The following is a 24,951-nucleotide window of genomic DNA, read 5'->3' as shown; positions in this document are numbered from 1 at the left end:
GGATAGTTCCAAATTATCAGTGACTTCAGCTCCTTCTCTCTTCCTGTTTCACTGTCTTCGGCTTCCATTCTCAAAGTCACCTCCATGCCACATACGGCTGCTGCAGTACAGCTTTCACATCTGTGTTCTAGGCAGCACAAAGGAGGAAAAACCAACACCAAAAAGGAGTACTTACTAGATGAGTCTTTCTGGAAACCTCACTCATGACTTCTACTCACACTCGATTGGCCACTTCTAGCTGTCTTAGAAAGGTAGTCTTCTGGCTGAGCAAGTTGCTGCCCATGTAAAAGTGTCACTGTTTGTACGAAAGAGAGAGGGGGAAGAGATATTTGGCAGGCAAACAGCAGCTTCTTCAGAGAGTCTAATGTGAGCTCTGGTGGTCAATTCTATGGGCTATGCATGAACTGCTTCCCTCCCAGCTATGAGATGATCTCAAGGATTCTCTGGAGAGGAAACTTAATCATAGATGAAGGAGGAGCAGAATAGGACCAGAAAGGATTAAGTCTGTGGTAAAGAGATGAATATTTCAGCTTGTTATACGTTATTAAGGGATAACAAAGAATCAGAAAAACAAAAAAGAGGAAATTCCTCCTCCTCCTCCTCCTCCTCCTCCTCCTCCTCCTCGTCCCTCTCCCCCTCTCTCCTCCTCTTTTTCTTCTCTCTCTGTTTCTCTCTTTGCTTTTCCCTGAATTTGACAAATGCTGTATCAAAGAATTTCATAGCTCCATTCAATCATATTACCCTCTAGCCACATTATTTCCTATCTCCAGTAGGGAAACCCAGGCCTCAGCAGCTCAAAGAGATAAAAGCTTCCAAGTGAACCACAGGCTGGGACTACTTTGTCTCTGACTGAGAGCCCGGTTTTGGCATCCCAAAGGCTCATGATTTCATTTCCCAGGCATGCCTCCTTAACACTGTTTCAAAGAAATCATGTTGGATATTTAAAGACATTCTTCATTATAGAAAAAATGTGCACAGTCCCTTTTATTGGTTCCTTACCCATTGTCTCCATAATATGTCTCGATAGCTTTCTCCATAGAATTACTTTGTTTTATTAAAAGTGAGGAGGACGTTTCTATTCTTCTCCTGAATTCTGTTTTCCCAAGTCTCTTGCATTTACTACAGTCGATGATATACTACAAGTGTGCTCTGTTCTAAGTTCTGGGGATGCTAGGTCAGTGAAGACAGGTTTGTGTTCTGAGGAACTTGCGATCTAGTAAACAGAAAACAGGACACTCCACTTGCTGTAACTGGGATACAGAGAAAGCAGCAGGAGCGCAGAATGTCTTTGAGCATCAGGCCTAAAATGGGAGCAAGCTTTTGGAAAGGCACGTCAAGGCCAACAGGACTGGGTTGTGGAATATGTAAAGACATAGAAGGCCAGGCCCTTGGCCTTCATGAGCCCGAGGGAAGAAAAAGGGAACAGGAAAAGTGGGAGCTCTTGGGTAGATGTATTATGTGGCTATGAGTCCTGAAATGTCAAAGGGCTATAGGTTCAACTTCAGAAGAAAGGGACTCCCAGTTCTGCATCACTTGATTCTTAAAAGAAGAAGTCTTCAAAGTGCCACTCATCATCTGTGGGTTTTACATGGAAGATGTGGAACTGGCTGCCCAAAGCATTTTTCCCAGGGAACTCCAGGGCTCTGGCTGTGGAATTGAGCCAACGTGCAAGCCTTTTCCTTGATGTGGCACCAAGCTAAAATGATGCAGAACCTAGCTGCCCATCACTCCTGCAATAAAATCCAAAGACCCCACCATGGGCTGCATGACTCAACAGATTCCGGCCCTTCCCATTCCTCTGACCTTGCTCCCACCACTTGTCCCCATGGTCACCTTGCCTTCTCACTGTTCCTTAAGTATGCCTAGCCGGCTCCTGTCTTAGGGCCTTTGCACATGTTATTCTTGCTGCCTAGGCACCACATTTCTCTTAATTTTTCCTGAGGCATCTTCCTCATTGCATTGAGCTCATACGTTATTTCAACAGACTTTTCTGGCCACTGATATAAAATGGTGCTCCCATCCTGATTTACCCTGCTTTGTGATGCTTATCTGGCCTGGTATTATCCAGTAATTGGTTAATTTATCCATTGTCTGCCTCCTCCTGCCAACCAAAATGCAAGGACTCTGCCTCTGTCCAGTGCTGCATCCCAGGGCCTTAAACGCATGCAAGCACAAGGCATGAGCTTCATTAGCATTTGGGGGCCTCAGTGTTTAAGCAGCTAGGAAAAAGTCAAGGGTTCTTTTTGAGTATTTTGTTTCTTAAACATAACCAGCTTAAAATAATAAATTGTCCAAAGAGACACATTTTAAGGCAGCGAACTGCTTACCCCTTTACCATCTACAAGATGTCGGGAATCTAAAGACTTAAAGTTGGCACAGCCAGTAATTCCTTCAGGCCAGCTGGTCAACCCACCCCCGGCCCAGTAATGGGATTTCAAAATTCGGATTTCCCAGGCCCACTGACATTGTTCAGAGGGTAGATGCCAGTGCACAGCTGGAAGAAGACAACAGCCTTTTTATAAAGAAATGCCAAGAAATTGAGTATGGAATCTACAACAGAAATACCGGGCTTCCCTGGCAGTCAGCCCACGGAGCATCGTTTGCTGTTGAAACCTAGAGTCAGCATTTATTATGGGAAATCCCTGGGTCCCAAACTCAACTATTGTCTGCTGAATTTTCATTATTATTATTCTCCCTCTTTTTAGTATTCTTTTCCCTCTTCTTTTAATTTATCTAGTGATTTTATTCATTGAAGATACACCTTTTATTTATCTGACTAGCATTTGTTTGGTGAAAGGTTTTGGGTGGGGTACCAAGGGCACCCACTACAGAAGCAGTCAGGGCATTACGCACCAAGTATAAACTAACTGATGCTCTTTCTTGATTTATGTACCTCCCCCTTCAAAAGACAGAAATATGGAAGGACAACCAGGAATGTTGGTGGAAGTACCATTACCATGATTATTAGCATTCACTGAGAAACATGACATTAGGTGAAATTATTCTCTCAACTGTATGAGCAGATGAAGCAGGACGTGGGGGGCCTTGCATAATATAGTGTCAGTGGCATATAAAACACCGATTCAAAGAGAAAAGGTGGTTCTCATCAGGAAGAGATATTTTCCATTGTGGGTCCCCTCTCCTCTCTCCATCCATCTTTACTGCAACCGTTTAATAGATAATCCACAGTCACTTCCTCCCTGCCCAGTTAGATCACTCTCATATCTTTTACAACCTGGTACCTGAAATTTCTTTCATGAAAAAAAAATGTTTTATGTCAGAATTAGAGAGAGAGCTTTAAAAGCTAGAGAGGAAAGAGTGACTTGATTCACATAAAGGAGGAAAGCATCCATGTCAGATAGGTTGCTGACCAGCAGTTTGGACAGGAGGAGAAAAAAAAAGAAGAAAATTGGATAAGAAGTGTTAATGATCCATTGGATCAATTTCCTTAACCTCGATGTTTTGGTTAAGTTAGATTTGTCCCATGTCTTTTCATGCAAACGGGCTGCTGGAATACTTGCAAAGGACTTGCTCCTGAGTGTAGTTGCACTGAAATCCCAAGGCCGATGGGATGATGGTTATGTCTGGAGCACTGCTCCTGGCCTCACAAGGACCAGTGGGCGTAAGGATGGTTTAAGCAGCCGTCAGCAATACAGCAATGAACAAGCATGGCTACATTCCAATATAAGTTTAATTTCATATATTTCCATTTAATTTCATATATTTTCATATGTTATGAAGTATTCTTCTCCTTTGGATTTTCCCCCAACCATTTAAAAATACAAAAACTATTGTTAGCATGCCCATGACCAAAATAGGCAGCAGACCAGATTTGACCCTAAGATCATAGTTTGCAGACCCCTGTTCTAGAGCAAACAAGATTTGCTTTGACAATCTGAAACAGTTAGAAAGAACATTCCCAAGAACTTGGGAAAGATTGGATTAAATAGATTCTTGAACAGAAACATTTTTCCCTCTGAAAAGATAACTTCAATCCAATTGCAAACTAAGATTTTCAAGTTAAAAGCCTGCCTTAATGGACACAGAGTTCATTTGAAATTAGCAAACAGTATAAGACATAGAGAAAGAAATGATCTTTTAAATGAACTCAAAGCAGTTCTTACTTTGTTGTCTACAGGATCCATTTCCAGAGAAAGTCCTTTCTTCCGAGGTCACACAAACGCCATTTAAGCTCAGGCCTGGGCATATGATAACCTTGAAGGCATATTTAGACAAGAGAGTTTTACTGCATGTTGCGTGTGTGTGTTCAGGAGATGAAACTGATGGCACATTCCATTTTAACTGTTTTTCCCAGGGCCTTAGTCTTTTTTTCTATCCGGTAGGGGACAGTTTTGCAAAGACGCACCACTTTGCTCAATTCGGCCTTACTTGTACTGTATTAATTTATCTCTCATCTTCTGATCTGAGCCCCGGAAACTGACAAAATTTCCAGCTCAGAGAGACGATAATATAGAGGACATGAAGGAAGCATGAAAAGGAAAGAAATCTAAGAAGAGCCAATTTTCTAAAAGTACAGAAGGCTGGACAGCTCAGACCAAGAATCTGAGGAGTAACCAAAGGTTGTTCCTTCTAGTGTCACCCTTAGGATGACAGACACTTTACAGAATGAAAACTGAAACCTAGAGCAGTGATAACATAGGCCACAGGTCAGTAGGAAAATACCATTTCCAAAAGACAAACCCAAATATGCAACAAGGCAACATCAGTGTTACATTGATGTTTATGTTGTGTTTATGCAACTGCACCTTTTGGGGACACATTGGGGGACACACTCGGTGACACACAGCACTCAGGACCCCCTGGCCTTTCAGCACTGGCAGGCAGGTTGCCATTTGTGGGTTCCAGGAAGAATGGATTTCGAGGAATGGTTTAACTGACCCCATCTCTGTCATTATTCAGACCACACCCCTGAACTGGAAAACCTCACCGTGACCCAGGTTGGCTGGGATGGCCTCAAACTCAACTGGACCGCAGCTGACCAGGCCTATGAGCACTTTGTCATTCAGGTGCAGGAGGCCAACCAGGTGGAGGCAGCTCAGAACCTCACGGTGCCCGGCAGCCTGCGGGCTGTGGACATCCCGGGCCTCAAAGCCACCACCCCTTATAGAGTTACCATCTATGGGGTGATCCGGGGCTCTAGAACACCAGTGCTCTCCGCCGAGGCCTCCACAGGTACCTCTTACCTTTCTGTCTATAGCTTCTGTCTTTCCCAACAGGAAACTGCCCAGGGATAATCAGATGCAACCTGCTGTTGAATGGACTTGTTCTGCCCCAACTTATAGTGCTATGATGTGGAAGAATGAGGAGCCATCAGGCTGCAAGGTTCCGGGGGTAGCTTTCACGCTGCACCCCATGTGGACATCCTTTGGGGTTCCGCAGAACACAGCCTGGGGATTACACACCCAGCCCCAATGGCAGGGACCATTAACTTCACAAACAGCCTCCCTCCTGCTAAAGGGAGTTAAGGCATTTTATTTAAAAGGAAAAAACTAATCTCCTTGTCTACTGGAGGTTAGGGCTATTCCTTAATGAAATAAGATAACAAATATTTTCCTACCCCTTACCCTTTTCACTCTATCTCACAAATTTAAAAAGCTGCATGGTACATATTTATCTAAAGAAAGTCACATTTTATAAGTCACATAATGCCTGTTCTTGTGTTATAGAGTCCCTGGATCTCATGTGATTTCATTATTAAACTGGTTCTTTGTCCTTCTCCAGGGGAAATTCCCAGTTTGGGAGAGGTCACCGTGTCTGAGGTGGGCTGGAACACCCTCAAGCTCAACTGGAGTGCTCCGGAAGGGGCCTATGAGCAGTTTTTTATTCAGGTGCAGGAGACTGGCTCAGGAGAGGCAGCCCAGAACCTCACAGTCCCAGGAGGACTGAGGGCCGTGGACCTGCCTGGGCTCAGAGCAGCCACTCATTATAGCGTCATCATCCAGGGGGTCACTGGGGACTTCAGCACTACCCCTCTCTCTGTTGAAGTCTTGACAGGTATTCTAAACTAATTCGTTAATTTGCTTCCTCCCATTGTCTCTGCTCAGGAGAGATCAAAGCCCTTCCCTGCTCTAAACTGGGTTCAGCCCCTACCACCTTGGGGAAAACCTGTCAATCACCCTGCTTCCATCCAAATGTCATAGTCCTTATACGGCCAAGTCCTAGTTGTAGCATGGTAGCAAGTTCCATGGAAAATTCCACCTACTTTTTCATTACAAAAGTGAGAGGTGGCTTTTCTTTCAAATCAAGTTTCAGTGATAATATTTAAGAAGTTGGAAAGCACAGTTAGCAAGTGGAAAAAAAATTGAGCTCATTTTGAGAACGCACCAAAAGACTTCCCAAAGCCCCATTTGTACGTCAAAAATAGAAGTAGTGAACAATTTCTAGAACTATCTTTCATTCCCAAAGGCTGAAGAGAAAAACCCTGGCTTTAGTGCCAACTATTAGCGTGCTCAACAGCTGCTGCAAATAAATGGCGCATCTCTAATCAACACCCACTGGGCAGCTCATCCCAGCACTCACCAAAATGCCGTCTTACCTGAATTCCTATGTGCAACTGACTTTTCTAGTAATTCAGCAACTCTGTGTCCTTATGCAGAAGAGGTTCCAGACCTGGGAAACCTCACAGTGACCGAAGTTAGCTGGGATGCACTCAGACTGCACTGGACCACCCCAGATGGGATCTATGAGCAGTTTGTCATTGGGGTTCAGGAGGCTGGCCAGGACAAAGAAGTTCACAGTATCACCGTTCCTAGCAGCCTGCACTCCTTGGAGATCCCAGACCTTAGGGCTGGTACCCCTTACACAATCACCCTGCACGGCGAGGTCAGGGGCCGCAGGACTCGACCCCTTGCTGTGGAGGTCATCACAGGTACACGACCCTCCTGTCTGACCGGGAATGTGATTGGCCGACCTGTCTTGGAACAGAGGAAACTCCCCATGTGGCAGAACTTGTCTCAGTGTTGTCGAGAGGCAGCATGAACTCGAGCTGAAATCAGGAAGGCCTGGGTTAGAATTCCACCTTACTGGTTGAATATTCTTGGGGCAGAGGTTTCATTTTACATCTCTGAGCCTGCTTTTCTCACCTTCAAATTGGAGATAACACCTCTGCAGAGCATTATAGTACATAGTAAATGAGATAATGGAAGTGCTCAGCAAAGTGCCCATCCTCTAATAAATATTGACCAGCAAATAGCTAAATTTATTAGATAGCAACATATCATAATAAAAACAGCATAAATGTTAGGGCTGTGACACAAAAATAAGGTCAGAACTTTCTAGAGACATATGATCATTAGTGACCTTAGTTATCCAGCTTGTGGTCAGGTCTCTACAGAATAACCTTGGAAATGATCAAGTCATCTTCTAAAATTACGAAGTGTCTCTCTTCCTAACAGACACTCAAGGCAAGAACATGTCCCTGAAAGGACAGCCACATTTGACTTCAATATTTTTGGGAAGGAAAAGCAATTCGTCTCAATTTGTTCCCCCTGAAAATATGCTGCTCCATCTGTTATAGAAAACTTCACACTGGTCATGAGGTTTCTAGAAACAGCTTTAAAAGGACGTAGGAGGGTTTTTATGCTGAGTCTTAAGCCCATGATATTTTCTAAACTACATATTCTGTTTGGATAACACCGTCCAAATAATCTAATTTTAAAAATCATTTGTCTTGGACATATATAACTGATATATTTAGTCTTTAGTAGAAACTACACACAATTCCAAAAATAAGAAAGGTAATGTTGCAATCCACCTGAGCTGGCCAGGTCGTTCCTGCGCCGTGTTTCCCAGAATAGCTTCAAACCGAACAAGTGTGAAAGGGGCCTTTGAGACATGTATTCTGGGCGCAGGATGCTAACGGTCTACATCTGCAGTTAGTAAACTTTTGCTTTTAGCAGCAGAACTCCTTTGCATATAAAATCTTACAAGGAACCCCATTTACAACAACTAAAGGACCAGCTGATCTTGGTGAGCTGGGAAAGGAGGGGGGCTGCCTAGACCCAGGGCCCCAACCCAGTTTTTCCAAAAAAGCACCAGGTCTATATGGGCCACAATTTGAAAACAGCCCCTCTAAATGGAAAAGTTTGCTCAGACTCTCACAGTAAAATTCCTGCAGTTATTTTCATCTCTAACTTGAATCCACAGCTACTTCAGCCTTAAAAAGAGAGACTGAGTGATTTCATTTAACCCTCAGAAGCAGGGTGTTTTTTTTTTTTTTTCATATTTGAATCTAAACTTTCTAAATCAGGGATAATAACTACATTAAATTCCTTACATACATTGTAGAAAAATAAATAGTGGGTTCTGCTCTGCACCATTTACCAAACAATAATCACTTTTAAATTAAAGTGGGCCCTCACTTCACACAAAGGGCCTTGCTTCATGATGCAGGCATCCTTCATTCAGACACAAAGGGCTAGCAGGAGACTGTGGGAGGGAAAGAACCAGTCCAAGAATCCAGTACAGAATCTTTGATCAATGAAAACTGAGACAAGTCCAGAGAGAAAACATCAGACTTGTCCAAACCTGAAGCTTTATAAACCCAGTCAGATAGCATGTGGCCAGCAATGAGATGATCTCTTCAAGGTCAAGTAATCAAATGAAGCAGGGAATCCTCTCCAATATAACCAAGAATTTGCAACAGGAAACACTGAAGGGGTTTGTTGGCCTGTGCACACCAAGGCTCAATAAGACGCAAATGGGGGACTGCAGCGAAGAAAGGAAAGGTTTATTTAAGGAAATGGGACAAAGTCCATGAGCTAATGCTCTGAAACCTGGTTCCCTGATGGCTTCTAGGGACTGGATTATATGGGAGGAGGGGATTGTTAATCAGAACAATTAAGGGAATTAAGGTTGGGAGCTCTACTGATTGGTCAGGGCCACGGTAGGAAGTAGTTTATCTTTGCATCTGACCCTGATGTCAGCCAGGCCATTGTTCTGTGTGATTTTGAAAGCATGTGGCCAGTAGGGTAGTTCTACCTTCATGGGTCTGGGGGCTGAAACCTAACTGGGTCAAGATGTTACAATCAGCTTGACAGAAACTGTTCTGCTAATCAACAAACCTGAGGCTTTATTCTTTAAGAAAGTTTGATGCTGACCAGAACCTACCTGTCCTGAGGGCTTCATGAGAAGGGAATGGACGGGCAGAATGTTTGAAGGTGGAAGGATATGGTCAAAAGGAGGCAAATGAGTCCTGGTGCTATTAGGGCAAAGCTGGCCTGAATTAAGGAAAAAGCCGCATTAAAGAAATTAAGTTCCTTTGCAGTTACAACATCAAAACAATGACGTGTTTGTTAGGCGGCCACTTACCAGACACTCAGTACGTGTCAGGTAGGGTATGCAGAGGTTTATAAATAGTATCATTTAATCATCCCACAATCCAATGAAATGGTCCTGTCAGCTCCTTTTAAAGGTGAGGAGAGAGAGAGGCTCAGAGGTGAGATGGTGACGTGCCCACATTACTCAGCTAGCAAACATCGGGGCTGGAATTCTGACCGAGGCCCAGCTGCCTCCAAAGTCTGCACTTTCAGCCACTCCTTCCTTTGTCCTGACCCACAATCCTGCCTTTTCCAATTGTCCTTTAAGCTCTGGCTGAGCCTGCTCAGAGACGCACAGGGTGGATTGTGCGGTGGTCCCATTGGCATTGTTGTCTCAGGGATGAACAATGTAGATGTCCCCTCCCCCCCCACCCCCCAGCCATTTTCAACTCCAGAACAAAAGCTGTGGCCAGGTACCACAGTTCTAACTGGAAATACCCAGAGACAAGAATGACCGTCACACGCGCGCGCGCGCACATACACACACACAATTCTCTCACCCCTTTCTCTCTTCCTTGGGCTGTGGGACATTTGGTTTCTTCAATTTTGGTTTACAGAACTGACAAATACCTCTTTATCCTTCTTCAGAGGAGCTCCCCAAGCTGGGAGACTTAGCTGTGACCCAGGTTGGCTGGGATGGCCTCAAACTCAACTGGACCGCAGCTGACCAGGCCTATGAGCACTTTGTCATTCAGGTGCAGGAGGCCAACCAGGTGGAGGCAGCTCAGAACCTCACGGTGCCCGGCAGCCTGCGGGCTGTGGACATCCCGGGCCTCAAGGCCGCCACCCCTTATAGAGTTACCATCTATGGGGTGATCCGGGGCTCTAAAACACCAGTGCTCTCCGCCGAGGCCTCCACAGGTACCTTCCTCTTCATGTTCATGCCCTCTCTCCAGGTTCCCTTCTTGCTCTCCAAGAGATCAGGGAGTCAGCTTCTCTCATGTCTGAATCCTTTCCATGTGCCCTGTAGCTGCTGGTCATGCATGGTCAGAGACCTCCCTAGGGGCTGTGCCTTGGTCCAGATGTCTTTGCTATCTCAAGAATGAATAATACAGATGTTACCTTTTCTGAGCTTCAGCTCCCAGCCTCTCCCAGACTTCATCTGTCTGAGTCTACAACTACATCTCTCATCTCTATTGAATGATGTCTTTCTGTTTTAGAAGACAGCCTGAAGGTTTTAATTTTCCTCTCCAGTGCTTGGATATACTAACTAAAAGCCAACCCTTCCCATGTATGAGTGCTGGTGGGGCACAGATTATTTACTTTAGAGAGTCTTTCTGAAGGTTAGAAACGGTACTTTACTATCCCAAACCATTCAAGGGTATGAGCACTGTTGTTCTTGCATTTAAAAAAAAAAAATGTTTTAATTCAAATATTTCTTTAAAATGCACAGAGTAAAATAAGCAAACTGGATTACCCTCTTCTGGGCAGTTCTTTCAATTACTGAGTCATTGTTAGAACACCAAATTAGCAAATAGCTAGAGCAAAAAGGGAAGGGGGGACAAATCACACAATTATGACTGGAGACAGTACCAAAGAAAAAGCCATTCATTAACAGAAGTACACGCAGCCGCATTTGAAGCAAGGGACGTCCGAGACTATGAATGTCAGAGCTCTGATGCACTTTTTGCTCTTTTAATCAAGAGTTGCTCCGTGGTGTGCTGGCCTTTGGTTGGCACACTCCCAGCTCAGACCCAGGACAGTGCCTTGTAGTTTACTCATGCCTCTGCTGAGGGACAAGGCATTCAGGGTCTCCCCAGGAGCCTGTGAAAGCGAGCAGCCTCCAGCACTGTTTGCCCTCGCCCACCTTCCTATGGGCCGTTATTGGCGTGAAGCTCAGGAGAGACTGTGTTGTTCGGCTCCACATACACCTGCCCTATTTTTAAACAATCATCGCAACTAAACTTGCATGCGTGTCCTAGTTGGTTCTATCAAAAACACTGCTCCACTTTTTAGCTTCAATCGTTTAAGTAACTCTCGCTGAGATACACATACAGCACAGGCAACCGCTGCATGAACGGGGACCCCAAAATGCCTCAAAACTGCAGCTGAGGCTGCCCTGGATGTACCTGGCGCTCATTCCATCACACATCCACAGACTGTCCCTTCTCAGAGGCAGGGAAATCACCCTCCACTCTGATCTTTCTTGCAGATCTTGTGGTTTAAGTGTTCCTAGTAGTTTTATGGGTTTTTGCTTTTTTTTTTTTTTTTTTTTTTACTGAGAGCAACATTCTTGCTTCTGATGAGTCAGTCTGAGGAGAGGAAGGGCCATAATCCCATCTGATCTGCATTTCACCAAATCCATTGGGATGAGGTGGCCTTCTCTTTCCTTGCCAGAGAGAGAGAGACAGTACTAGCTTTTCAAACCCTGCTTCTGCTTGCCCTCTGCATGTATTACTCCTGTTGCTCAGGAAAGCTCGGGTAGGACCATCTCCAAGGCAAAATGTCATTTCTTGGCTGAACAGGGCTGCCTGACTGCCTTGCCCTGGCTCAGCTCTCCTGGCTGGCAATGCAAATGCTAGCCTTCTTGGCCCACATAGAAAGCAATGAAGAGAGGACAAACTATTTTAACAGAATATAAGAACAGTTGGCCCTTGTCAGAAGATTAAAGAAAATACCAAGAATTACACTGACAAGTGGCCAATTTCCTTCAAGTTACAAAATCAGGAGCCTACAGGTACCATCTGGGGAGGGTATTGGTATCAGAATTATTTAGTCTTCATTTGAATAGATGGGAGCTCCCTCAAAGCAAAGGTTGCCTGCAAGAAGGAGCCAAGTAATCTCAGTCTCCTGAGTCCAGTTCAGGAGACTGGAAGCTCCCAGTATTCATATCTTTTGACCGGTGGCCAGCATCCTCGAGGTGGGGCTCCCAGAGGCATCTGGCGTAGGCACAGCTGGTCCAGCCACAGTCATTCAGCACGTCTACTCACATGCCGACCTTGGCCGGCCTGATCCCGTGTGGCAGCTCCTGAGCAGGGAAATCTCATTGCCGGACTCTCCTTTTTGTGTGTTTCTTTTAACAAATCCCCCTTTCCGCCCTCATTGGCATGGATCAATAATAACACTTTTTCATTTCGCCATAACACTCAGGTATCAGATTTTTCTACCCGGCTACAACCAAATGATTAACTTAAATTTATTTGTTTCTTCTCCCCTACCCCCCCCCCTTTTTTTTTTCAGCCAGAGAACCTGAAATTGGAAACTTAAATGTTTCTGACATAACCCCTGAGGGCTTCAATCTCTCCTGGACAGCTACCGATGGGGCCTTCGAGACCTTTACCATTGAAATTATTGATTCCAATAGGTTACTGGACACGACGCAATACAAAATTGCTGGTGCTGAGCGAACGGCCCACATCTCAGGGCTACGCCCTAGTCATGACTTTATTGTCTACCTCTCTGGGCTTGCCCCCAGCATCCGGACCAAAACCATCAATATCACAGTCACCACAGGTACACACGCCTCCTCCCATTTCTAACGCCCTCTCTCCCCAGGGTCTTCCTTGCAGGGTGAAGCCACTCCTTCTGGCCCCCTGGAGCGCAGGCCGAGGTGCAGTCACTCCTCCCTCCGCAACAGCAGGCTGGAGCACTGTCTAACACAGCTCTCCTCCAACAGCGGCCCAAGCGGTAGATCTCCACTAAGCCCCTTGCCTGACTTATCACTGACCAGGACATTTGCAGCATAAAAATGCAGTTTGGTCCAGATCACCAAATAGAATCCAGAGAAAAGCATTCTCTCCCTTCAGTAACAAAACAACAAAAAAGCTAGAAGCCATAATGAGCATTGTCCCTGAGTTAGAAAGACATCTTAGAAAGAGGTCTTAAAAGTCAAACTTTTTATTATCCTAGAATCTTTGTCTTCCTAGTGCCTTTGACCTCCTACTACCCACATATCCTGATGAACTCATGAAATTGTGTTGGTGCTTTTTTTTTTTTTTCTTTCCAATTAGGAGAGCAATGAGAGAGAGCAGATTTCCCATTAGATGAATGCAGAAGGGAACAACACCATCCAGAACACCCCCAATTCTAATGCCACCTCTACGAGAAAAAGAACCAGAACATGCTGTCTTGCCCCCAGAATAGTAAATGGTAGATGATAAACACAGAAATAAAATAGTCGTGTTCAAACAAGGAGCTTGGTTAGCCGAAGAGTAAGTGGCTCTCACGTTACATCTGTGGTCCCTGTGACATATGCACTATGGCAGATGTTCTGTAGCAGGTGGCAGAAGGGAGTGTTCCATATGAGTTTAGAAAGAAGAGCCTTTACCATTCAAAATAGCATACTTAGCACATTTGGGACAGGGCCTTCTCTTGATAGGTAAAGTGAGACATCAAAAACAAAAAAAAATACCAATGGAATAAACACAGGAGAATTTCTTCTTATAGTTCACCGTCTCATATTCTGGGGAATTCAGGGAAAAGGTGGGCATTGTAGCATCAAAATGACCTATTTTATAAGTTGTCCAAGGTCAAGGGAGGGTCTGTCTTTGTTCTTCGTTATCAGGGTGGTCCGCAGAAAAGTCTGAGGGCCTGCATTGTGTAGTTCTCATCTCAGCTACATTAAAGTTTAACAAAACCTAGGAAAGAAAATTAGTCAACCATATATACTTGTTTCTGATGGCTCTGATCTGTTTCAAACAAAGAACAAGTTCCCTTACCGGAGGATAAAATCTAAAACCTTATGGATTTAGTCTTAATGTGTTTTGATATTCAATCTATAATGGTGTTTTAAATTGACACGCTTTCCTATTTTTTTTTTCTCTTTGCTTTAGTAGCTGAACCTCTCCTTAGCCACCTCACTATCTCAAATGTGACCTGGGGTAGTGTGTTCATCTCATGGAAAGCTCGGGAGCCTGCCTTTGATAGTTTTCTTATAGAAGTTAGGAATCCCGACCACCTCCAGGAGACGGTGGTACGTTCTTTGCCTGCGGCATCCCGCAGTTCCGTCATCACCAACCTCAAAGCTTCTTCTGATTACACTGCCCGCCTTCACGGGCTGATTGACAGGCAGCGTGCTCAGACCCTGATGGTCCAAACAACCAGTTATTTCCCATGACGGGGTCTTCACTGTCCGCTGAACTTTTGAGGAACATTCCAAAAATTCACTCGCTCTCCATTTTCATCCTCCTAGAACCTCTGGATCTTTCTCAAATTTGATAGCATCACCCAAATCAGAGCTTTAAAGATTAAAATATATATATATATATATATATATATATATATATATATATATAATCTCACCCCAAATTAAGGAACTTCAACATCAACCTCTTTTTCCTGAATATTCATTCACATCTGGAGTTGTCTATTTGTATAGAGTTAACCTGACTTGCTTTGGCTGAATTCCTAAACTATCCTTTCATCTTATCTTGAATAATTGTTCCCAGTTCCTCTCATTATCATCTGCCTGTGGTCTTTTTAATCAAAGTTTGCCTCTGTCACATTCGAAGAAGTGTGTGCGTGTCAGTTTTGGTTCCTTGGTCAGAATGTGTGACATTCTCCTTCACACCACAAAGATTTTTAAAGTGGTACGACTGACGTGTAGAGAAAAGATCCTAAGACACACCCTAAGAGCCACACGGGAGGACGCAGTGGTCTCATCTTGTCCTTGAGACTTTCATTTGCCTGTATTCCCTACCAACGGGCTGCTCTCTTATGGCATTTACTCTATCAAGCATGTTTTATCATCCACTGAACTCTGTCACAAAGGGTTAGCATCCTCCTTTCATCCGTCATCTTGTTCAAATCTTGGTGCATGTGGTGAATCCTCAGAGCATTAACATTTTAAGGAAATATCTGTCTTTCCTGGAAGCAGATCACATGTCACGGAATTGTTTCAAAGGGTTAGAAGTGGTGGGAGAGAAATGTGCCTAGCTTGCATAGAACACTAACTACCATTCTCTTTCTGAGTTTTTCCTTGCATCTCACTTTTCGGCTTGGCTGCACCCTTTGGAAGACAGCTGGCAGTCAACATGACCTTGAGAAACCAGGTCTTATTCAGCATGGTGAATGTGTTGGCACTGCCGGTCTCTGTCTGACAGCATGCGAAGAGTCCTAATATGCATCCTTAATTCAGGAGATTGCTTCCACAGCCAAATACAGGACAGAGTCCCGCTTGGAGGATTTTACCTTTTGTGAGGTTGAGGTAATTTGCCACTGCTGTGGCTGAAAATGATACCATCAAACTAAGTAGGAAGTTCCATGCCATTATTTAGGGCTATAGTCTGCTTCTGAGACAGATCCTTTTGGTCCCAAGAGACTTTATGGCATTGAGTTAATGCTGTGCAATCATCCAGCTAAAGTTTATCCAAATGAGTCCTTTCTGTCCTACGAATACAGTAGCTTCAGCAAAACAACTCCTAAGTCCTTGGGAGGATTAGTCTGCTTCCTCATCCTCATATCTCAGCCCTCCAGGACTGTTGCCTCTCTCTAAAATACAGTCTGGGTTGAACTTACTTTAATGGTAGTATTATTTGGTAAATGTGAACTCAGGAAGCCAGATCATATAGTACATCCCAGTTGAAAGTAGCAGTATAGGCCCCCGACTTTAAAAATTAGTTGCTCTCATCGCTGATTGTCTAGGCTTCAAAGGACAAGAGCAACTTAACCTTCGTGGAATTATCCATCTTTCCAAATGACTCAGTAGGTGAATTTCCTAATCAGAAAAAAATGCAATACCCAACTTCAAGTTTTTCTTTAACATTTGCATACACCAGGGAATTTTTAGTGAAAGCCATGTTCATATTTACAGTATTGGGGGTGAGATGTAAGTTTTCTTATGACATATACATTTGGGTTTCTAAATACGATGAAGAATTTCTCTTGTATAGATATTAACCTTTAATTGTTATAGATATAAAGAAGAGTAAATAAGGAAATTTCAGAGTAAATTTTCTAAGGTGCTCAGTGACACACTCGGTCCTTGAGATGTTCAAAGAATATTCCTCATAAAGGGTATCCATTGATCAATCAGTTTATGAAATGCTGGGCTAAATATTAAGTTTCTTTACAGGAACCAGCATTTCAGTCTTTAAAATGCTAGCATGCTCTGTTAATCTCTAGGGTAAGATATAGTCTTCCATTTTTACCATACACGCTTCAATAGGAAGCTGTCTTTTCTTTGAACATCTTACAGAGCTAAGGCCCCATTGCAAACCTTAGAGAATGTACCTTTAATGCCCTTTGCATTCATCCTGCTGCTCTCATGGCTTGTTTACTTTTCTTCATACATGACTAGCATATGGTCATGTCTACACCTAAAAAGAATGCAAATCCATGCCTGCAGACAAAGCAATGGAGCCTAATATACTACCTGCCATCAAATATTTGGAGGGATTGATACTTTCATGTTCTATGGCTACATTCTGGAAAGATCCACACTGCTTCCTCTAATAATGTCTCTCTCTTTCTCTCTGCCTGTGTTCCTTCTTCTTCAGAGCCAGAGCCGCAGTTGGGCATGCTAATCCTTAGCAATGTCACTTCTGACAGCTTCAACGTATCATGGACCACTCGAGCTGGGCCTTTTGCAAAGATTGTTATCAATGTTAGCGACTCTCATGCGTTGCATGAGCCCCTGCAATTCACAGTCTCAGGAGACGCACAGCATGCTCACATCACCGGCTTGGTGGAGAACACTAGCTATGACGTTAGTGTGACAGGGACCACCTGGGCTGGGGACCCCACCAGACCCCTCACTGCCTTTGTCATGACAGGTACTCTTTCAAAGGTTCTCACTCGTCTGCTTAGAATTCTGAGATGGGAAAGGGGGGGAAGTGATAGACATTCTAAAGAGAAACTAAACCCAAAGTATAGTCTTCACTCCATATATAAACTAATAAATGGAGAGGGAGTAGATTCTACTACAAAGAGGGATCTTCCACAGCCACTCGTAGGAAATGGAGACAAAGTAGTCAACAGTTGTGTAGAACTGGCATGAATTTCTATGCTTAGTTTTATAGGCTGTCTGATTCACAGTTTGGAGATTCTGGCCAAAGAGTGAGTTGTAAGTCAATGATGCCCTGGAGTAGGAATTTTATCCGTAAATCATGCTATGGAAGGCAGTCAGTCTATAAACTACCTGCCCCAGAAATATAAGAATTTATCTTTTTCTTCTAAAACAATACTTTTTAAAAATTGACTTTATAACAGATTAAGAAGGCTCAACCTAGGACAGCAGATAAATTCCAAGCTTAATCTAACCTTACCCATTCTTAAACTTGACTTCTAACTTCTCTTTGAATTATGCAAAGAAATGTTTCCTATTTTCTTTCCTGAGATCCTCCTAAATCAATGGCAAAGGCTTCAGATAGTGCCAGTTTGCCAACTATCTAGTCTGGAAAGCAGGAGAACCAACTTTGCCCTCTGATTTTCACATTAAACCAGGACTCCCGTTGGGCCTCAATTTCTGTAAATGAGATACATTAATAAGTATTGAACTGGAGGATTGTGAGATCAGGCTGAGTGGCTTCTAACCCTCGCCCACATTCTTTTCAGTTACCTAACCTTATCTGGTTCTTAACTGCTCTGAACTCCAAGTTCCTTATTTTGAAGAGACGATACCCACAGATCCCTCTGGCAGCCTTGTCCCAGAAACAAAGTGGATATGATGAAATGTAACTGCCCCGCACTCAGCTGGCATTTTACAGTTGCTGCTGGGTCCTTCCTGCTTTCTCCCAACACCATAAGGAAAGTTGTGTGCTTAAACATCAGCAGTAAACCTAGATAGAATCAACAGACCTATGCAATCATGACTTTCCTATTATTTTTAAGAGAATCCTAGACAGGTTTTAATGTGATATCCAAAAATGGCTATATTTTCTGTCTTGTTATCTAATGTAAATTCAGTCATTCACACAGATTTCAAACCCAGACCATGGTAATTCCTTAGTGGGGATTGGGTAGCCATGACATGAGACGCTCACTTGCCAGGAGGACAGGAATGGCCAGCCACAGAGACCATCGGGCCCTGACTTGTAGGCTCTTGTATCCATAGAATAGAGAGAAGAAAAGGAGATCAGAAGAACTGGTTCTGGGAAGCCTAGATGCAGTGACAGCATTGTCTCAGCTAATCCTTGAGGAGAAAAGACAGTATTTTAAAAGAAGCATATTTTAAAAAGGGGGGGTGGGGGGGAATGAACATGAGGGACTACGAATAACAGACCCTTGACTGACTAATTAGCCTGAACACCCCCCTTTTCATCAGCATGCGCTGCTTTGATGGTGAGGAGGGGCAAAGAAGCCAGCTATGAAAGCAAGGCGCCACTTATCTAAACAAAGCTCAGCAACAGAATTTGAGACTCTTGTCTTACAGACAAGGAAGCCTGTTTGCACAGTACATGTGATTTCATCTTTGCCTTTGATGCAGTTATGATTCTGGGGAGATCTTTACATGGTAAAAAAAGGGAAAAAAAAGCCTCAAAATAAACACCAAGTGTTTCAACATAAGTATAGAAAGTCCAGGCCACAGTAAAATTTAAACCTCTGCTTAGGGGATGAGGACATTGATTTACTTGTTCATTCAGTCACTAAACACTTCTTTGTAAAACAGTTTTCTTTACATCCTATGGATTAGACTGGGGGCATTAATGTATGGTCATTTATCTCTTTGAAAGTTTCCATTTAGCTGCGATGAAAAAGAAGGTTCTAAACTAGATGCAGCTAAAGCAGCCTTGGCGATGGAATTCCCATCCCCCAGCCCCTTCTGACAAAAAAATAAATACATGCACCATTACTGTTTTGTTTCGCAAGAGGGGAGGCTTTGGACCTTCACTAATCCTGCTTCTGCCTTGGGACTTGCCAGTACTGATGGGGTTGGCTAATTAGATGTTGGCTAAGGGTGTGGAAAGAACATTGAACTTGGAATCTGATGGCCTGGGTTGGCTCTCAGCCTAGCCACCTAGTAGATATGTGACCTTGGACGAGTTATTGACCTCTCTGTTTCTTTAGGTGTGATGGGGGAGGGATGTATTGACAGAAATTCAGCTCTTATAAGCTCAGTCCTCTTGGGAATCACAATGTGTGAAAAGAACTTCTTAGCACCTAACAAGGAAGAGTGCCTGAGATACGATATTTGGTGAATGAATGAACAAATGATGATGTCGGAACTTATAGAAGATCCAGGCATGTCCTTATCCCATAATTTTATCCAGGAAAAAAAATACACAGCAAAAGAATGAGCAAATATTAGTATTCTTTATTGGCCATAATCATAATTTGTTAATTTTGACACATGAAAAATCGTACTTCCTCCCTTTAGCTCAACTTGTCAACATGTGCCACCAATTGGCCCAATCAACTTCATTCAAAATGTGAAGAAGTGGAATAGAAACATATGAAGTATACCAAAAAGGAGGTATATTTGAAGGGAAAAAAAAATAGCTGATTTTCTTTAAGACCAGAAGACAATGGAAAGTAGAGAAAGGGCCCAAACCCAACACGAAATATCCAATTGCATAACATGTTCATGGCCTTTGAAGTCAGAACCTGCTTTAAAAAAGCCTTGCTGTCACATACTAGCTTTGTGACTTTGGCCAAGTTAATCTCTTTGAAGCTCAGTTTTCTTGCCCATATAATGCAAATAATATCTATCTCATAGGCTTATTATGAGATTTACACAAAATAGCATCATCTGGCACCTAATAAACTCTTCCTAATTGGCTGAGAATATAACACATTTAATGGTTGATTGGGTATCTGTCGGTGTTTGTAGAGACTTATGCTATCCCAGCAGAGTCAGTGCTGCTAACCTGAGTTATTTTCACTCCTCCCTTCTTTCAGAGGCTCTGCCCCTTCTGGAAAACCTAACCATTTCCGACATTAATCCCTACGGGTTCACAGTTTCCTGGATGGCATCGGAGAATGCCTTTGACAGCTTCCTAGTAACGGTGGTGGATTTGGGGAAGCTGCTGGATCCCCAGGAATTCACACTTTCAGGAACCCAGAGGAAGCTGGAGCTCAGAGGCCTCATAACTGGCATTGGCTATGAGGTTATGGTCTCTGGCTTTACCCAAGGGCACCAAACGAAGCCCTTGAGGGCTGAGATTGTTACAGGTATTTTGATTCAAGTGAGCCATTTTCTTCTCTTCCTGGTTTCCTCCCGTGTAATCCATTTACCATAACACTATGGTTTTAACATCCTTGTCCATGTTCTCTACTTAATCCATAGATGTGGCCTGTTCTTTTATGCCCCCCACCACCACGTTCTCCCTTGTCTTACGTCTCTAATGAGCACTCCCCCTTCTCCCACTCCAGAAAACGAGAAGGTCGAAATGTTTCCACTTGGTGTTCCAAATCCTTTAGAATATGTCTTATCTGTAGCTCTTGTGTGTTTACTCCGCATCACCTTGCCCTGTGTGCATCCTGGCTGGTCCCCAGCTACATTTCAGCTTTCTCAGAAGAAATGTACCAATGAGTATGTTTCAGAAACTTACAGCATTTACTATCTCAAAGTTTCCACTATGATCTTGACAAACTTACCAGGTGGGCTCATCATTGCAAAACCAATTATCAACTTATTATATTGGTAATCACTAATATCATGGATATTCTTCAACACAGACTAAATCCATAATTTTCTCAAGATTAGTAATTCCTAGAAAAATAGAGCATTAACAATATTAACATTCAAAATTCTGTGTTTCCCAGTGTCTTCCTAGAGATTACTACTTCTGTGGAATATTCAAAGGTCCTACAAGGTGAAGAAGGCACGTGTTCAAATAAGTTTTGGAAACACTGACTTAAACTTAGTTTAAAGGGATCCTTGACCACAAGGCTTTAAAGAAAATCCTAATATGTATGAGTCTCTCCAAAAGTAACTTACCCAGGCAGTATTTCCCAAACTTACTGGACAATGGATACCTTTTAAGGAAGAAGATCAAACAGGAACAGTTTGCTATGAATACACTTTGGGAAACTCAGCTGTAAATTTATGGTGACATTGAGCTTTGTCTAGTTCAGGCAATCCAAGATAATACCTTGAGTCCAAAGTATTTAGCACAAGAGGTTCCAAGCCTCAATTCGACCATCTTAACACTTATCTAATGGTTAAAAAAAAAAGCAAGCCAGTCAAGAGTAGGAGCCTCCTTTAGTAAGACAGCTCCAAGAAAAAAGCAAGAATATCATAACATTTATTTCATTTGAAAAGCCATTTTGCTCATGATCAAGGGAAATATAATCAGCAGTATCATCATGGGCAGCTCTACAGATCGTTAATGCTGGTTTATTTGTTTTTTCAAAAAGAAAAGAAAAAGATCTCACAGAGGATGGGCACTCAGCCACTGGAAGACAGAGAGCAAATGTAAACAAGTTACTGGCTTTGAACTTGTTTAATAATACAGGGGAGGGCCAATGCTGAGTCCAGATGTGGATTTATAGAATTGCTTTTAGACAAAGCTCACATATGCAAGTATCCGCTTGGTTTGTATTAAATGTGTCAACATCATCTTTTGCTTCTCCTAGGCCTGCTAGACTCCTTCATGTTTAATAATTTTACTTTCCGTATCTCAGGACACTTGTTTCTCTGAGAGCGAGGGCACCACTCTGCATATTGACATCCCGCTGGAGAGAAGATTGTTCATGCCGATCAATGATGTTGTCTTTCCTCCTTGCACCATTTTCTCCCCTTCTAGAAGCCGAGCCAGAGGTCGACAACCTCCTGGTTTCAGATGCCACCCCGGACAGTTTCCGTCTGTCCTGGACTGCTGATGAAGGGGTCTTCGACAGTTTTGTTCTCAAAATCAGAGATACCAAAAAGCAGTCTGAGCCACTGGAAATAACCCTCCCTGCCCCCGAACGTACCAGGGACATAACAGGTCTCAGAGAGGCCACCGAATATGACATTGAACTCTATGGAATAAGCAGTGGAAGGCGCTCTCAGCCAGTCAGTGCTCTAGCAACCACAGGTACCGTACAGAAACAGGAGAGCATGGAGAAAAGTCACGCCTTGGGGGTCTTCTTCTCACGGGGCTAGGAACTTATGGGAACTTCGGACTCAGACTTCAGATCCTGGCTCTTTCGATTATAGATGGGGAGACTGTCGACAATTTGGTTGAGTCACTAGACAAAGTATTATGCCATTTATTTAATAGTGTTGTGAGGATTAAATAATTCATTGAAAGCCCATAGCAAAAGGACTGGCACATAGTAAGGGCTTGGCAAATGAGATGTATTTATGTACTTATTATCGTCATGAATACACCATTACAATTATCGCATTTTTTTCATTCCAAAGATTTTTCCTTCTACCTATTATCTCATCATTTTTTCTCCAGAGATAAACTTCCTTGTTCTTTGGTCAAATATTCAAGCTACATTACCCAGGAGTAATGGGGAAGTAGTACCTCCACCTATAAAAATTAGTATTTATGAAGTGCTGTGTGTGAATAATCAGTACCTTGATCAGGAAGGAAAAAAAGAGGAAGCTGGCACAGTTAAGGCCTGCTCTTCCTGATGCTCACTAATTTCATTCGATACTTCTAGCAACTCTAAAAGGCACTAGAGGAGGAACTGAAAACCCTTTTCCGTATAAGTTGTATCAAGGAGAATAAAGGACAATGGTTAATAACATGGCTAATAATAATAATAATACAGAAACTAAGATGACTCTTTAGAAGGAAAAGGAAAGACCTGCAACAGGTGGGGTGAGTGTCTTCACAAAATTGAGAGAAATACAGCCTTAGCTAGAAGAGATGGCTGCTTCAAAGAGGAACCAGAGGAGAGAATAAAATCACAGGAAGAGGGTACAGGAACCAGAGCAATGATGCAGCCCAGCCTTTTCTGTCTGTGCATGAAGCACCTGAGCCCAGAAAGGCAAAGGGATTTGCCTAAGCTAACACAGCCAGATTTGGGGTAGAACCCAAATGCCAGCTTATTTTAATACTATTAAACATGAGCATGCTGGAGGACAGACACCCAACGACATACAGGGTGGGCAAAAATAGGTTCACAGCTGCGAGTATGCGAAACACAGTTGGTTCTTGTGTTATTATTTATTTATTATTGTATTATTTGCCATACGAACAACTGTCAACCGACTCTTGCCCACCCCTGCACATACTTGTCTGGCAAGCACAGAGCACAACACTAGCCAAAACCTCTGTGTCCAGAGATGGGTATTTTGTTGTGTCAAGTTTCAGAACCTAATGAGCCACCTGGAGAAATCCTAATCAATGTTTGTAGATGTGGAGGAAATGCTGACATCCAGGCAGTGATTCAGTCAGGGGAAAAACCCTGTTTCTTATTAACAAGGGCACACTAACCCGGGACGCAGGTCCTTGTCTCCTCCCACTGTGGCTGTCCATAAAACAACTGCAGATCAGAGGCAGAGCCTGATTTTGACCTTGGTTTATAAACAGTGGTTTTCAAAGTTTACTTCTGATTACTGATTTTGTTTTGTTGGGTCTTTTTTTCTAGAGGTCCTGCAGTTTCAAAGCCAAAAGGAGAATGAATAATCGTGGGGTTTTTAATTTTTTTTTTAAGAACAAAAGAAAAGAAAAGATAGACCCTGCTTTTGGGGAAGCCCTTTTGATTTCTTTCTCTGGGGCCATTAGTACACAAAGAGGGGTGTGTGTGTGTGTGTGTGTGTGTGTCTGTCTGTCTGTCTGTCTGCACGCCTATGCTCTGGTACTTAGAGAGAACAGAAGAGTAACTGTCATCTGTTTTATAAAGTTTCCTTTTTGTTTTTTCATCCATTCTCCACTCTTTCTTCTCTTGTACCATTGTAAACCTCTGTGATTCTCTGTTCTTCTTTTTTTTTTTTTTTAAATGAAGCTGCTGCAGGCTTTCCTCTTACCCCCTGAGCACTAGCAGCCAGCCCTGAGTGCCCTGGTTGGTGACAGAGGGTGGTTAGAGGCTGTGTAGCCCAGTTGTTAGCCTGCAGTCTCTGGGTGGATTCCTAGGAGTCTGATTTAGGCTCGATGTCCTACCAGCTGGGTGACCTTGGGCAAGTCTCCTTTTCTCTCTGAGCCTCAGTCCCCTAACCTGTCAAATAGAATTTACCTCAAAGGTCAGCCATGAGGTTTAAATAAGGTCATACATGCGGAGTATTTAGCAGAGTTCCCTTGCCGTTGTAACAAAATTAGCTATTAATACGTTATTATTATTTAATATAATATGATACAACATAACATAATATTGGGTAATTTCATTTAAATTTTATTTTTAATGGGCCACTTGGTTCAAAATCCAAAAACTAAAATAGGATGAGAGTGGTGTCTGTTCTGCTATGTCCCTTCCATCCAGGTGCTCTATCGAGAGCCAGCCAATAAATATCACCACTTTCTCCTGTATCCGTCCAGAAATAGTCTATACAAACAGACAGAATGGGACATAAATCTACATTCACTTCTTCTGCCCTTTTGTGGCACAGTGGTTAACATACCCGCTGTTCTACACATTACTGTCGTTGGTGGCTGGGTGTGGGTGTGTTCCTTGCTTGTTAATAGAGCTCAGAGATAATTGCATACACCTTATTTATTTAACCATTTCCCTACGGAGGGACACTTAGGCTGTGACTTTTTTTTGCTTCTTCTGTCTGTCACTCCCTGCATTTACAATGGCACCTCTTCCCTTCTGTGGTTTGAGCCACTTCTTCACAATAGCCTTGGCCCCTGTGGGA

At 43.1% G+C, this 24,951-nt stretch overlaps 1 protein-coding gene across 4 annotated transcripts in view; it reads left to right on the top strand.

Annotated features, from left to right (window-relative positions):
- Positions 1–24,951, top strand: part of TNC (tenascin C) — a 61,818-nt gene that overhangs the window by 17,520 nt on the left and 19,347 nt on the right. Inside the window, exons 10-17 of one of the 4 annotated variants that reach the window (XM_090274629.1) lie at positions 4,921–5,193; positions 5,743–6,015; positions 6,617–6,889; positions 9,927–10,199; positions 12,519–12,791; positions 16,775–17,050; positions 20,115–20,387; positions 21,965–22,237. The exons of 1 other annotated variant lie outside the window; for it this stretch is intronic. In XM_090274629.1, coding sequence (XP_090130755.1) covers positions 4,921–5,193; positions 5,743–6,015; positions 6,617–6,889; positions 9,927–10,199; positions 12,519–12,791; positions 16,775–17,050; positions 20,115–20,387; positions 21,965–22,237 — 2,187 coding nt within the window. The remainder of the gene's footprint in view (positions 1–4,920; positions 5,194–5,742; positions 6,016–6,616; positions 6,890–9,926; positions 10,200–12,518; positions 12,792–16,774; positions 17,051–20,114; positions 20,388–21,964; positions 22,238–24,951) is intronic. 2 more of the 4 variants (XM_090274630.1, XM_090274631.1) reach the window with 2 other exon arrangements.

This window comes from Furipterus horrens, unplaced genomic scaffold (genome assembly GCF_987537825.1).
Source record: "Furipterus horrens unplaced genomic scaffold, mFurHor1.1.pri manual_scaffold_4, whole genome shotgun sequence".
NCBI lineage: Eukaryota > Metazoa > Chordata > Mammalia > Chiroptera > Furipteridae > Furipterus > Furipterus horrens.
This window is presented reverse-complemented; position numbering and strand designations above follow the sequence as displayed.